The sequence below is a fragment of the Falco peregrinus genome, chromosome 1 (genome assembly GCF_023634155.1).
Source record: "Falco peregrinus isolate bFalPer1 chromosome 1, bFalPer1.pri, whole genome shotgun sequence".
In the NCBI taxonomy this organism is placed as follows: domain Eukaryota; kingdom Metazoa; phylum Chordata; class Aves; order Falconiformes; family Falconidae; genus Falco; species Falco peregrinus.
In genome coordinates this window covers 24,352,942-24,367,469 of record NC_073721.1, presented here as the reverse complement: position 1 = coordinate 24,367,469, position 14,528 = coordinate 24,352,942, and the positions used below count along the sequence as shown (strand labels likewise).

At 41.2% G+C, this 14,528-nt stretch overlaps 1 protein-coding gene across 7 annotated transcripts in view; it reads left to right on the top strand.

Annotated features, from left to right (window-relative positions):
• Nucleotides 1-14,528, top strand: part of ARHGAP22 (Rho GTPase activating protein 22) — a 150,114-nt gene that overhangs the window by 29,150 nt on the left and 106,436 nt on the right. For all 7 annotated transcript variants that reach the window (XR_008745405.1, XR_008745404.1, XR_008745389.1 and 4 more), the window contains exon 3: nt 217-304. Coding sequence is in view for 4 of the 7 variants with exons in the window: in XM_055793560.1 (XP_055649535.1) it covers nt 217-304 (88 nt within the window). In the remaining 3 variants the exon portion in view is untranslated. The remainder of the gene's footprint in view (nt 1-216; nt 305-14,528) is intronic.

The following is a 14,528-nucleotide window of genomic DNA, read 5'->3' as shown; positions in this document are numbered from 1 at the left end:
AGAAAAGGTAATTTGATCAGAAGTGTCCAGTGTGAGAGAAGGCACGGATGAGGCAGGTGCATGACCAGCTCAAACTTTTCTTGCTCAGAAATGTGGAAAGGAAATGGGCTTAATCAAAGAGCGGGGCTTAAATTTGCTGTATCCATTACCTTTGTCTCCTTTTCCTTACTTTCTTCATTGCCTTTCCCCTTTCACTGGTGTTTATGTCCCTTACAGGGTCTGATACTACTGCAAGGCAATCAGGTGAATGAGCTGCCACCTAATCCTGATGAACCAGGGAAACACCTCTTTGAAATTGCCCCAGGTATGCCATCATTTTCTTGTACTTTCAACATAGCCATCTCATTCCCATCTGTTGTCATTAATGATAATTTAACTGTACTAATCACTTCTAAGTGTTCTGATACATTAGTTAGATTATCTAGAGAGATTGGGAAGTGGGACTTGATAGACTATGTAGTGTTCTTTGTTTTGGATTTAACTGCTGCCATGGTACCTCATGAAAATAGTAGTTGAGATACATAATGCTCCTTGATTTTTCTGTGTGGAAGGGACTCCTGCCTGGTGGTCTCCCAAGCTTGTGGTTTTCTGGTTGTTGTGGGAGAAGCTGAAGCTGACATGGAGCACAGCACAGAACTTAGAGAAAAAGGGTAGGCAGTATCTGGATGTAATTTCATTCTTGTATACTAGTCCCCCACAATTGGGGGTGGAGGTAGGGAAAGCAGCAGATCGGTGGGTGGAGGGAGAAGAAGAAGAGTTTTTAGAAGTTCCGAACTGTTTCACTTTTATCCAAAAGTTTTAAGAGAATAGATGATCTGCCATGAAAGAGAAGCTGACATTTTGTTAAGTAGAAAAAACTAATGACCTGTCCAGCATAGTCTAAATGTAAAACTTTTGAAATTGTTTTAACTCCCATGTAAATTCTACCTGTGGACTGGTTTGGTATCTCCAGGGTATACTTAGAGTTAAGTCCCCTGTTGCAGCAAAAGAGCAACTGAATTTACTTTATTCAGTTCTGTTTGTACTTGGGAGAGGATCATCCCTGCGCATAGATTTGAATGCAGTATATTTTGGACATAGTTTCAGGTGGCAGGATCTACGAAGAAGAAGGCTGTTGCACCACTAGCAATGTTAGACCAGAGCAATAAGAAAGAACTGGATTAGTCCTTCCACAGCCATCTCCCAATACGTGAAGACTGAGTTCCTGGAAGCAAGGAGGGAGACAAATGTGACTATGGTAAAAATTATGTCACTGCACTGGCTCAGTCATGCTTTATTTCATAGTAAATTTCTCCTGCATGGACTACTTGTCCATACTTCTTGGTATTGTCTGTTTCCCCGCAGTGTTGGTGCTATTGATAGGGTAGATAACAGTATTTTTTTTTTTTTTAATAAAATGGACAGCACAGGGAACATCTGTCCTTATAGTTGAATGTTGGTGTTGTGGAGGCAGGTGTACTTTTACCTGTGTCTTTGGGGTCTTTTTTCTTACTCTCTAATCAGGCTGGCTTAAAATGCCTGTGTTGCACATGTATCTTGACACAGTATCGGGCAGTGCAAGGAGAATGGGCAGTACTGCAAAGTTTTCAATTATATAAGCAGGCAGGTTTTGCATTAACTTAGTCACGACATTCTGTTAGACACACAGGAAGCTACTTGGGGAGAAGACGTTTGTTTTGGTTTTCTCTTCCTTACAACTGCATGCTATCTGTTAATGCCTCCTTTTTCTTATACTGGACCATGCTTTCATAGGCAAGGCCCCACAAACAGCAGGGCACTGGGCTCACAGTGTTCCTTGCATAGATGATCTCGTAGGAGGTTGCATTCACAGTCTGAATGTGACACATCTTATGTGCGGTTTTCCAAAGATTGTGCGCTGTGTAGTTGTAGAAGGACTGTGGACCTGGGATGCGAAAGCACTGGAGTGGTTGTGACTGTGAATGATCCCACGTGTTCTGTCAGTGACCTGAGATATTTAACTGAGCCACAGACCAGCTTGGTTGTTTCCTGCAGATTTGAGTTTGCCCCCTGATTCAGGGTGGGAAAACGGTCATTCTGCATTTCTTGCCCAACCTGTCATGTTGTATTACTGTAGGCTGCAAAAGAATTGTCCTGAACTGCAGGTGGCTGTTTCTTCAGTGAAGCTGGTAAAGTAATGCCATGTGGCTACTTGAAAGAGGCTATCCAGAAGGGTGGAAAAAAAAAATTACTCTGTTCACAGCACAGTTGTGAGTCCCAGGACACCTGTGTTCAGCTTGTGGTTTTGACATTGTCCTTCTCTGTGTACCCTGGGAAAACTATTCAGTCTTAACACACCACTGTCCTGCTGCAAAATTGAAATGTTTTGCCTCCCTTGTAGACCTAAATCCATTCACATTTGTAGCAAACTTAGTTGCTATGTGGATATGTGGATAGCAAATACTGAAAAATGCTATAAATAGTCAACATGGAATGTGACTCAGCACAGACGTCACTGGAAAATGTGGCCTGAAGAGTTCCCCATTCTGTTCACAGTACACTTATTCTGTGCTGGTTTTGGCATAAATGCCTTTTCTTTTTCGCATGTGTTCTGTAATGACTGGTTGGTTGCCAGCCAGGCTGCCAACTGGTGGTTGCCAGCCTGCAGAACACCCACGTAGTGAACAGCTCTTAAACAGATGCCAGATAGGAAGGGGAGCACGAATGATCTTGCAGGACCCAAATAATTATTTTCCATCACTTCCTGTCCTCCCCTGTGTCAGATGTATGGCCATGATCATACCTCTACCTAACTGTGCCTCAGTTCTCCCAGTGTAAACTAGGACTATACAGTTTCTATAGGGATGATGAGATTTTATTTTAAGTCATCTTAACTAAGTTGGGGATCTTGTGAATACAGGTACATTCCATAGCTGTAAATATATATATATATATGGGATTTTACTGTGCTAGTAAGCAGCAGGCTTTAACTGACAAAATTACAAATGGAGTGCAGCATTCCTAAAATGTTCCCGTAGTGTCCTGTGATACCAATTTGTATGGCAAAGAGGAGAAGCTGAGATCTCTCAGCAAGGAAATGTTCAAAGCTTTAAGTCTGTGGTACCAGTTACCTCCAAAAACTTATTTCATTATCAATAGCTAAGGCTTTCAGCATCCTTGCTGCTGGAACTGTTGCTGAAATCTTCTCACCTTTCCTCTGCTGTAGGCTGTGTAAAGCTTGGCTGTGGGAGCTGCTTCCTCAGAGTGCAGGGACTAGAGCAACAGCATGTCCTGCGCTGTAACAGAGCATGTATTGATTTTCTGCTGAGTAACAAGAACTAATGATGGGCATTGTGTATTATTCACGTTTCACCAAGTTAATTTCTAAGCTGTATAGTGCAGCTGGGAGAAGGGTTAACTAGGGACATGAGAGACTGTAGAACAGTTCTACAGTCAAACCAGTGTTAGAGCTGGTGGCACAGGACTTCCTGAAATACCTCCTGTGGCAGAAATGTCCTCTGTCCTCTTCTCTGGGAAAAGTAAATGTAATTTTCTGAACCCTTTTAAACATGTTCATGCTTTCCTTCCTCACAGCTAGTGAAGTTCAAAGCAGAATGGCAGGATAAGCTGTGGGTTCAAATTGCTCTTGTTCTGGCACTCATTAGCAGGTGGTGGGAGTGTTTGTATAAAATTATCAGGATAGTATGAGGTCAGGTGCAAACCTTTAACCATTTAGGGTAATCATCACACAGCCGCTGGTATTTCCTGAAGGAAATAACCACTGTATGTTGCTTGGGAAGAGGAGTCAAAATCTGTTAACACAATCAACAGCTGATTCATTACTAGGGCAACAAAGGAATCATGTGTAGCCTAGTGTTACAGTATATCTCAGAGTGGTGTAATGCAGTGTGTAAGATGGACAGGAATGGATTGCTGACAGTGTCTTAAGGAATATTGATGGCTTAAATGCTCCTGAGGTCTCACTTTTTAGGAAGCTGATGCTTTTAATGCTCTGCAGCAAATAATCTGCCTAGTTTTATTCTCTGGCTTTTGCACCACTGTGAGATGAGATGCTCAAGTTTCTCTGCACAGTCAGAGATAATTCTCTGATATAGTAAGGTTTTCAGAGTCAAGGGAGTGGTAAAAAGGTTCAAAAGTTAGGAGGTGAGAAGTGCTGTCTTTTTATAGGTATGGCAAGGTTTATTACCAACTGACTGGAGAATAGCTTTTCTATGTAGAAAACCTGGTGACTTTTAAGGAGATTCTTCTACTCTGCTTCAGACTGGGTTTGATTGATCTATTCATGAAGAGCAAGAGGGAAAGGGCATAAATACGAACAAGAAATTTTCCATGGATTACCTGACACCTCTTTGGCTAACATACTCTCCAGTGCTGCAGGAGAACCAAGTTTCTGTACCACTGGGCTTAGACCAGGAACCTGAATCTGTCTCCTGCATAATGGGCAAGTACCTTCAGTAGCTACTGTTCCTTTTTTATTTTTCTGGCCGAGATGGTTTTGCTTCATTTTTTTATTATGAAATCATTCTAGACTAATGCTGTAGTCCAAAGAAGATGTGCCTTTCTCTGTTTCAACAACCTGGTATGTTATGGTGGAAAGCAGCTTGAAAAATTCCAGGCCAAAACTCATGGTACACATCTTGGTGTCTGCTTATCACTGATGACACCTAGTTTCTGTTTCTTGCTTAGCACTTTCTGCCAAGGTGAACAGTGACAGCTTTTTAGCTGGGTCTTTCTGTGAAATAAACTTATCACAAAACTCCATTCTTAGTTTGATTTCACTGGAAACTGTTGATGAAGGGGTTGATCTTGGTTTCCCCCTTTCCCCTTGGCTTCTTCCCCAGTATCTAATCACATCTCTCACTTCAGCTCTTATGACTGAAAAAAACACGTTGCTTTTTGTGCTCCAACTGAGTACCACCAGCAGCCTTCTCTTTAGTGAGGCAGTTGAGTCTTCTTCAGAACTGTTGTCTCAGGCTTTTTGCAGACAGCCAGAGCAAAGATGACTGCCTGTGCTTGACTTACATGTAGAAGATTATTTTCAAAACTTTAGAAGTCAGAGCTCTATGGCATGCTCTTCAGTTAAACACTGAGCTCAGTATAGGCAGCTTGCCCTTGTGAAAGGGACCTGCATTCAACAGTGACTCCTTTAAAGTTGGATTAGTGGTTGCATTCTGCCGGATGTTAACTGGGGCACAGTAAAATGTCTCATCCAGGAACTTTTGTGCAGGGTTTATATAAAGGCTATTTCACTGCCTTGTTTGTGCTATATAACAAGTAGGAAAGCAAGACAAGTAGAATCAGAAGGCGAGAGTCCTATCTTACAGGGACAATAACTGTTGACTACTTGTTCTGTAGGGAGGAGGTCAGTGTCATTGGTAGCATCTTACAGAGCAGCTGGACAGGCAGCTTGTTTGTCTTGTCCCGGTAGGTTGAATGATGCCTACAAAGCAGTCTACTCTGGTACACTTCTGTGTCCCAGGTGATCAACACTAATTAAGTTATTTTTGTGGACTTTTTATCTCAGTTCCTGTTGAGATGGTATGTAATTAAAATACCTGGAGGGGAAATCAGAAATTCAGACAATAAAAATTATTCCATGTTCTGTATTATTCAATGCAAATTGCAGTTTTAACTAACAGTAGGAAACTGAATTTGCTGCTGGTAATTGAATTTTCTCTTGAAGTCTACAGCTGATAACCAACTGTGCATACTGAAATACATGATAATGTTGATATTTGAGAGGTTTATTTAGGTTCCTGGGATTTGACATTCAGCATATTGACTAGGGAAATGGCAGCAAAGTAAAGTAGTTCTAGGTTCTACTAGAAAGAATGAGACTATGTAGTTTCAGCAGTGCACTGTGGAAACACTTTGCAAATGAGAGCTGTGGGACATCACAATGTCCGTGGCATTGCATGGACCTGCAGGAGAAGTTTGATGGTCTTGGCTTTGCAGTGGAGGGCACTGTCTGATCTGTGCCTAACACTTCTAAATGTCTGGAGTGCAGCTGAGGCCATGCAAATATTTGTATGTCACTAAAAGTGATAGCTGTGTTTTGGAACATGAGGTAGACTCTGCATTTATTAAGGAGGGAGAAACCCAAAATACCTTCTCTGAACTGTCTTTACAAAGCAGTGCCCAGAATGCTAAAATTGCATGCTGCCTTTGCAGTCACAGAGTCTTTGCACAAAGATAGTGAGTGACAGGTACCTCTGCTTAGATTTGCCAGCTGCAGAGTCTCCTTTTATATGCAAGATAAGTGCAGCCTGAGTCTCCTTGGAAAAGTGTATTCTGCACTTCCATGCCTGAAAATTGTTGATACGTTCTTCTATATCTTATCCTTGCTCTGTCTGCTCCTGGGCACTAGATGGTGCTGGTTATGGCATATGTCTTGAATCACTTGAGTGCAAGTTCATTCTGTAAGAAGAAATTAGCCACTGTAATATTCATTGATGTCTGCTCAAAAGCAAAACAGCAAGCAGGAGTTCTGTAACAACGTTATTGCCCAGCCTGTGAAGCTAATAGTGTGCAGACAGAATATAGCATTGCATGCATTTCTGCACATTTGCACTGCCATTGGCATCTTAGTCTGAATCCACAAGATACAAGTTACTGAATGCTATCAGCTGCTGTCACAGATGCCAAAATCAACAGTCTTTGAAAACATTCAAGTTAAAATTGTCTGCTAATCTTAAAATGAAAAAAGTTTTTTTGTGGAAGAGCAAAGCACATTCTATATAGATGTGTACAGTAATGACTGTGTGGTGAAGCCGCTTGAACCTAGGCCTCCACTACTTCAGGTTGATGTACTGACCCAGGGGTTCCTGGCTATTTTGTGGCATCTGACTGTGTTCCACCTCCCCCATTCTGAGCCTGATAAACTTATTTTTCAAAACATACATCTTCAGACTTTTCCAGTTTTACTGAATTGACATATGCTGCTTCCATCTGGGTTTGGGGGTGAAGGAGCTTGATCAAACCTCCCACTGCATTGCTGCTTAGGGATCTGCCAGAAAGACCAAAAGTTACTAATTGCCTTCTTCAGGGTAACTCCTTTTCCTAATTCTACTGAAATTCTTTTATCCAACTGAAAAATAGGTTTTTGTGGCCTATCCACACCTTGACAACTTCATTTAGCATCAACAAGCTGCCAGTATTTCTAGGCTTGTTATACAAATGGATTTGAGTTGAACAACTATTCCCTGAGTATGTTAATGGAGGCCCTGGCTTCCCTCATGCAGATGCTAGACGCTAACAAGACAAATTTTCTGCAAGCAAGGCCTCTCTGCTTACTGGTCTCCTGACTGGTATTTTCCCTGAATATTCTACTGTGTCACTAAATACTTCTGAAAAGAGAATGTGAAAAAAGGGATTGAACTTTGCCTCTGAATTCATGTAACCTCACTGATTTCAATAGTGTTGTGTTCAGCCCAGTGGTATTACCCCTAAAACTTGACCAATACACTATTGCTTACTTCAGGTGAAAGTCTTCAGACTGCATTCAGACTTTTGTACAGAAAGTTTATTAGGCTCTTCTTTCCCCCTGAGGGCTATGAGGCTCTCTGATAGTTAAGAATGTTTTGGTTCACCTTATGTTATCAAGTTCAAACGTCTTGAGGGGCATCAGGAGGCACCTGCAGCTTGTAAATTGCTTTTTGCTTTGGTGTTTTTCCCTAGCATATGCAATGCCCAAAGCTTATGTTTTCATTTGGCAAGCAAGGATCCTGCTTCATGAAATAAACAAGATCCTGCCTTTGTTTCATTAGAAGTGTTTGATCTACTCAAAATTATACTGTCTACATCCCTCAGTGCTCTGAGGCCCTGGGCAGTTGAAAGTAGGCCTGGAAACAGGCTGTGACAGCATACATGTTCTGTTGTCCTGGAATTTGCATCTCTAAGAGAAACTCTGCATCTAATTCCTGATCTGTAGCACCTAGCTGTCTTCAATGCACACACTGGCTTTCAACAAGAATGCTGGTTTTTACAACTTCAATTGTAACAGCATGAGTCCTGCTGGGAAAGGAGCATAAGATTTAAGGACTTTCATTAATAGCTTTTTCTGCTAGTGCAGATCATTAAGACACAACCTTTGAGTGTTCTTGGGAAATTTTCCTTAAGTCCATTGTATTCCTCAGAGTCAAATATGTCTGCACAGCATTTTGTGTAGGCTGCACTTTGGGTATAGAAACGTGGCTCTACAAAATGATGGCATGTTGTTGCTGGAATGTACAAGGCATCATTTGATCCCATCAGGTTGGCTTTTTAGTGCAAATTAGGTAAGATTTTGAATTTTTCCTGCTGGGACGTTCCAGGGTAAGCTCTGCTGTTGAGTATTTCGCTTTAGGGATAATATATTAAGCCCTAAGCATGTGTAGTTAATAGAGATTTTTATTTTTTTAAGCATTTCTGTGCATTAGCAGCTTTGTTCCATAAAGATATGCTTATTGAATGGTCAACATAATCAGTTATATAGTACTTTCCCAATGTTTATTGCCAACTTGTCAAAAATCAAGTCTCAAGTGCTCTCTTGCAGCTTGTGTGCTCTGATGCTACTGTTGCAGGTTAAGCTTTGTTCAGCCCCAGAAGCCCCTGTGTTCCCATTTGCAGTAATGAGGGGTGAATTCTCCACAAGACTTGTGCAATGTTTGGGATCCCTGAGGCTAAAAAAGTACTCTAGTCCAGTAGGTTAGTATGAAGTAATTAAAACAAGACACATGATATATGGCGATGTAGTTCATAGCACACAGCAAATTCTAGTGGTACTAAAAATAAGTATTAGAGGTCAACATCAACATGAAGAAAGAAAACATCAAGCTAAAAGGAAGTTTACTGCTTAGGCACCTGTCCCAAAAATGTTCAACTCACAAATGTGAGTTGATCTCTAAGTCTTGTGGGATTGGGCCTTCTATTTGAAGTTCATCTGATTTGCCTTGAGCAGTTCAGTGGGTTAATTCTTGTCCCTAGCTGATTGGCACAGTCATGTTAAATTACAAATATAATGCATTTGAAATTAATTTGCAGGGTTGTATTGGTTGTGTGAGCTGGAGATGCAGTCAGGGTTGCTCACTCTCTTCCTTCAGTATTTCCAGAGACTGATTTGCTCTCATTTTTCTTCAGCTTTTAAGGGTCAGCATGTCTGCTGGGCCTATTTTCTTTAGCTCTGATACTAGGAGAAGTAAATTACTGAATTTTGGATGGATGGATAGATGATGATTCTTTGTTAAAGTGGTTAAAATTTTTAATACTGTCGATCCTGAACCTGTCAGTGGATGCATATATCTGCTTGCAAGAGTTCATGCTTTATAATAGCAAGTATAAAGATGACATCTCTTTGTTTTTAAATGTAAAAATTTTTGTGTACCTGCTATGCTCCTGCTGTAACATCTGCAACACCTAATGACTTGAGGTTTACTCTGGCTTCTTACGTGCTTTGAGATGCTGTGGATTTGATCTCTGTGGTGTGTGCAGCAGGTATAGGCTATGCAAAATATAAAGAAACACACGCTCTGAAAATGCAGCAGTCACGTTGTATCTGCTGAAAAGAGGCCCAGAAGCAGGACTGGTCTCTAAACCAATGCAGGATGGCACATAGGTGAAAGAAACAGAAATATTTGCTCCCCAGACTGCTCCAGAAGGGAATTCTGACACACACAATTTAAAAAAAAAAACAACACTTGCCTAAAGCAGGGAGAGGGAACCATCATTAGAAAACATACTATGTACTGAGAATCCTGTAAGGCAGCACTGCTGATGCTATTAAGGTACCTGTTAGTGCTGGTAGCTCAGCTGCTCAGTGTAACATGCTGACTTGAAAATACCGGCTGGAAGTTGTTCTGGGGAGCAAAGGTAAGAAAAATAGAATTAATTTCCTCTTCGCGCAGCCCACACAAAATTGTGTGGGGGAAGGGAGGCAAATCTGATAGTGTGCTCCTCCAGCATCCAAGAGGAATTATAATTGGGAAACTGCTGTCTGGGGTGTTTATGAAACTGTGCCTTTGAATGATGTGCTAATTCCAGTTCAAAGTGGCAGCTGGCCTGCTGTCACCCAGTTCTGAGGGTTCACAGGCAAAACCCACTCTGTTTGTCTTAAATGCTTTAGGGATAGCTAGTGTGCTATCAGTGAGAATCAGCTTGCACTGGGCTTTCTGAAATTCATAGGGAGGAGGAAATACAGTAAAGATGTATTGCCTAGGGTGTAACACTTAAGATTTATACTTTATTAAATAAGTTGTCATGCTATAAAGTAACAAGAACTTTTTACATTGTAAAAGCTATTTTTAGCCTTTGTATGCTACTTTATTTCCAAGGTATGGATTTAGGTATGATGAGTGGGGGAGGAAGGCTGAGGTGTTGAAGTGACTTCCATGCTGCTTTTTAGTGATTTTTCAGATTCTTATCCTACGCACATGCCTGTACTTAGCCTTACCTTGGGTACGGTCCTATCAACTCAGTTGCTCCCAAAATATATGCCTGTGAACTTGCTCATAAAATTCTCCTGTGTTACTCAGGAACTTATACTAGTTCATCACACGAGCCCTTCTTGGGCTTGATGTTTATGAAAGAATTTTGAAAGGTGCAAGTTACCACAGGGAAGCAAATTGGTCTGACACGTGAACTGCTGAAAATGCTGGCTCTGAAGAACTAGTGCAACATGAAACACAAAACAGACAGAACAGTTTAGTTTTCCTGGTCTAGCGAACAAAACCACTGACACTAATATTAAAAAAAAAAAATTAACGTGCACTTTTATTCCTGCAGAGTATCTCTGCAGAGTGGCAAACTGAGCAATTAATTTTGTGTGCTTTAAAATTAATAAATGACGACAATATAAGTTTTTTTCCCATCAGTTCCTGTTGTTCAGATAAATTTATTAAGCAAGGAATGGATGTCGAATCTTTGGCATGTCCAGAATGTGTAGGATTTCTTGTGATACAAGCTTTTCTAACAGATAGGATCCTGTAGATGCTTGAATATTGGATTTACATGCATTTCAGGATACCAGGAGCACTTCCTGATAGCTTTGATCCTGTGTTCTAAAATGTTTCTGTGTTGGGTTTTGGTGGTGTTTGGTTTGGGGTTTGTTTTAAGCCCATAAGCCCTTAACAGAACTGTGCCCTATTATAAGCTTAGCCTAGCCTGGCTAATGGGAATGCATCATTATACCTCATGGGTAAAAGGCAGTGTGTGAATACAAAATGTGTACTTCTGTTTCAGTACCTCTCTCTCTCATACAGTCTAGTTATATATCTACATCGAATTCATGTTCTTCTGTGTCAACGCCTTCCATAAGGAATAGATGAACTATTATAAATTGTTTGTTTAAACCATGAAGGTCTGATTCCTCTATCAGCAGGTAATTTTTCAGGGCCTTACCAGTCTGGAGAACTGGAGTTTGCAAAAACATTTTCTTCACAGTTTATATAAAAGCCATTGGAAGTGTTAAAATTAGAAGGGTGGGCTTTTGGAGGCGGGGGATGATGGAGATGGGGTCTTGGAAGGGGTTATGGTTTAGCCCCAGCCAGCAAACAAGCACCACACAGCTGCTCACTCACTGTCCCCTCACCAGGAGGGATGGGGAGGAGAATCAGAAAGGAATGTAAAACTCAAGGGTTGAGATAAGAACTATTAATAGGACAGGTGAAGGAAAAGCCATGCATGCAAAGCAAGGAATTAATTCACTATTTCCCATTGGCAGACAGGTGTTCAGCCATCTCCAGGAAAGCAGGGTTCCATCATGCGTAACCATTACTCGGGAAGACAAACGCCATAATGCCGAATGTCCCTCCCTTCCTTCTTCTTCCCCCAGCTTTATATGCTGAGCATGATGTCCCATGGTATGGAATATCCCTTTGGCTAGTTCAGGTCAGCTGTCCTGGCTGTGTCCCCTCCCAATTTCTTGTGCCCCTCCAGACTTCTCACTAGCAGGGCCTGAGAAACTAAGTAGTTTATATTTAGTCAAAAGATCTGGGTGGCAGTTCTTCATTAGCTGACTTGAGATGGGCCTGATTGCTTTCAAAAGAGAAACTAAATGAGATTAATCATTGAAGAACCTTGAATTTCCCATAGGGTGACAGATCTGACTTCTGCATTTCCCAAACATTGCCTAGCTATCTCAAAATGGCATTTTGGGGTGGTTTTTTCCCCTTCACTGCCCCTGCCTGTCCACCCACCGTGGCGTCTGGTTTGTGTGGAGGTACTTTGCTGGCCTAATCTTACGCTAGCTGTTTCTGTCTGGCAGTATTTGGACTGGCAGTTTTTTTGCCAAAAGACATGTATTAGCTTAAGTTCTAAGAAACAAAATGTGTGCCCTCTAAACCTAAAATGACAAATGATCTGCAAAGTGCACTGGAAGTATGTATAGCATGTATGTCCTAGTTTATATTGCTTATATAGATTTTTCAAGTCATAAAAAGGTTTTATGAAAGTGATAGTGGTTATAATATTTTACTTCACTAGAGATTAGCTCTCTGTACTTCACTGTAATTATTTTTTCATCCAGAGCAAAAGTGAGGGAAACGTTAAGTGCTCTTTAACTATTTTATTTATTTTTTTTTTTGTAGCAATGCTTTCAGGTAATGTCACAGTATATCCATGTGGTAGGGATGTCAGAGGCTCTGCTTCCCTCTTGCAATGAATGCATATGAAGATTATTTTCTTAATTACATGGTGATGGTTATTGCAGTAAATGAATCTCAGCTGTTTTCATTTGGGACCATTTAATTCCCTCATATAATGTAACAATCAAAAGCAAAGACAGATTTTTTGAGTTTTCCAAGTATTGTAAAAATGAATTTTAGAATTGTAATGTTTCAGTAATAGAAACACAAAAATTCATGACATGCTTTACTGAAGCTGTCAGCTTGATTGTTTAAAAGAAGCATGTGTGTTTAACCCCACAGCAGCCTATATCTGTCAATGTGAGGTCATGGTACCTAGTAGTCTTAAAATTTCTTAAATGCTCAAATTTCAGCAACTTTAAAATAATCTGGGGAGTTTGTCTGAGGTGTAACATCTAGTAACAATCCCCACAGAGCTGACTTGGCTGCCAGGTTGGAGCAGCTGGAGAGCAGGGTGCTCTCTCCATAAGTTTTATCTACCACTGATCTGACAGCATTGTTAGTAAACACTGTGTGTTTTCCAGAACTTGGAAATCTTACCCTTGCCAGGGAGCTCTCTGGAGTTTCCTTTGTATGAAATGCAGGAGTGTTGCCAGGACAGAGTCCAGTCACTCAAGCAGGTGGTTTATGTGCCTCTGAGATCAGATCACCCTCTAGCCAAGAAGAAAGAGAAGTGTCTGCCATTTTACAATGGAAAGGTAGCACTTCGCACCAGAGATGGATTTCTAAGCAGCTAACTGGCATTGTTTGACAAGTTTAGAGACTCAAGAAAACAAATGAGGTGAGCTTTCACTCCTCTCTCCAAGACAAGCAAGTTTATACCAGCAAAGTCAATACTGGATTTCCTTCAGCTCTCCTGCAAGAATATCTTGAGTTTCCTCTAGCATGTTTGGTGGTGAAGGGAAAGCTTTCCTGCCCTGCCCATCTTCCATCCTGTGTGGGATTAGGGTTTGGGTTGGTTTGGGCTTTGTGCTAACTAATGAATTCTCGTAATCTGGGATGGCTCAAGTGTGCAGTAACAGCTGAACGCTCTGTATAAGGACCTCAGCACATTATCATAGTCGTATGTTTTTAGATGATGGGAGATCCAGTAGACATTTATCCTTTATTTTATTCAGTGTCTGTCCTGGAAATCCAGTCTGAAGTATTGGTTTGATCTTTAGAGGCTGGGGTATGTATGGAAGCAGGAGCTGCAGATTCTTACTGGGTCTCAGGTTCAGGCTGTTTCTGGTATTTGAACTGTATTTCAAGTTATAGCTCCCTGTTACCACCCCTACACCCCCAGCTCCCAAACTTTTCTTTGTGTACCTCTCTCCACTCCCACCTGCACTGCAATTTGTTTTGTGCATTGCACAGTGCTGTCAAAGAGCATTCTCTTCTGCAGTGCCCAACCTGGAAAAGACTTTAGCACCCAGTTTCTTGCTTGTGACATCTAACTCTTAACACTTGATCCAAGCTTTGCAAAGGCAGCCTGTTTGCCTGTGAGCTGCTGTGTAAAACAAAGTTGTGTGACTATGCTGCAATGCTTAGGGCATTGCTGCTTCTGGGCAGGAGGTCTTCAATAAGCATGGTCCCTGCTGGTTAAGTTAAGTGCTGTGAGGTCTAGAAAACAAACACTGAATGATCAGGGAATCGGCAAACATCTGCTCTAGGATTGTTGTTCTTTCCTTATCCTAAAACAAAACTCTTATCTTGTCTTTGTGGCTAGTGATTTAGTTAGGTTAATGCAATTAAAAGTAAGTGTTTAAACAAGCCTTGCGAATATTGTTGGAGCAGTGCTGACCTTTGCAAGAATGCAAGGTCCCTGTAACTGTCAGTACTTAAAATCTCTGCAGAGACTCCCAGAGATACATTGTTTACTCTTACAGGGGGGAGAGCATATGATATGACCCTGTCCTGACATAATTTTGCAAGAGGTGACATGGCCCTTCT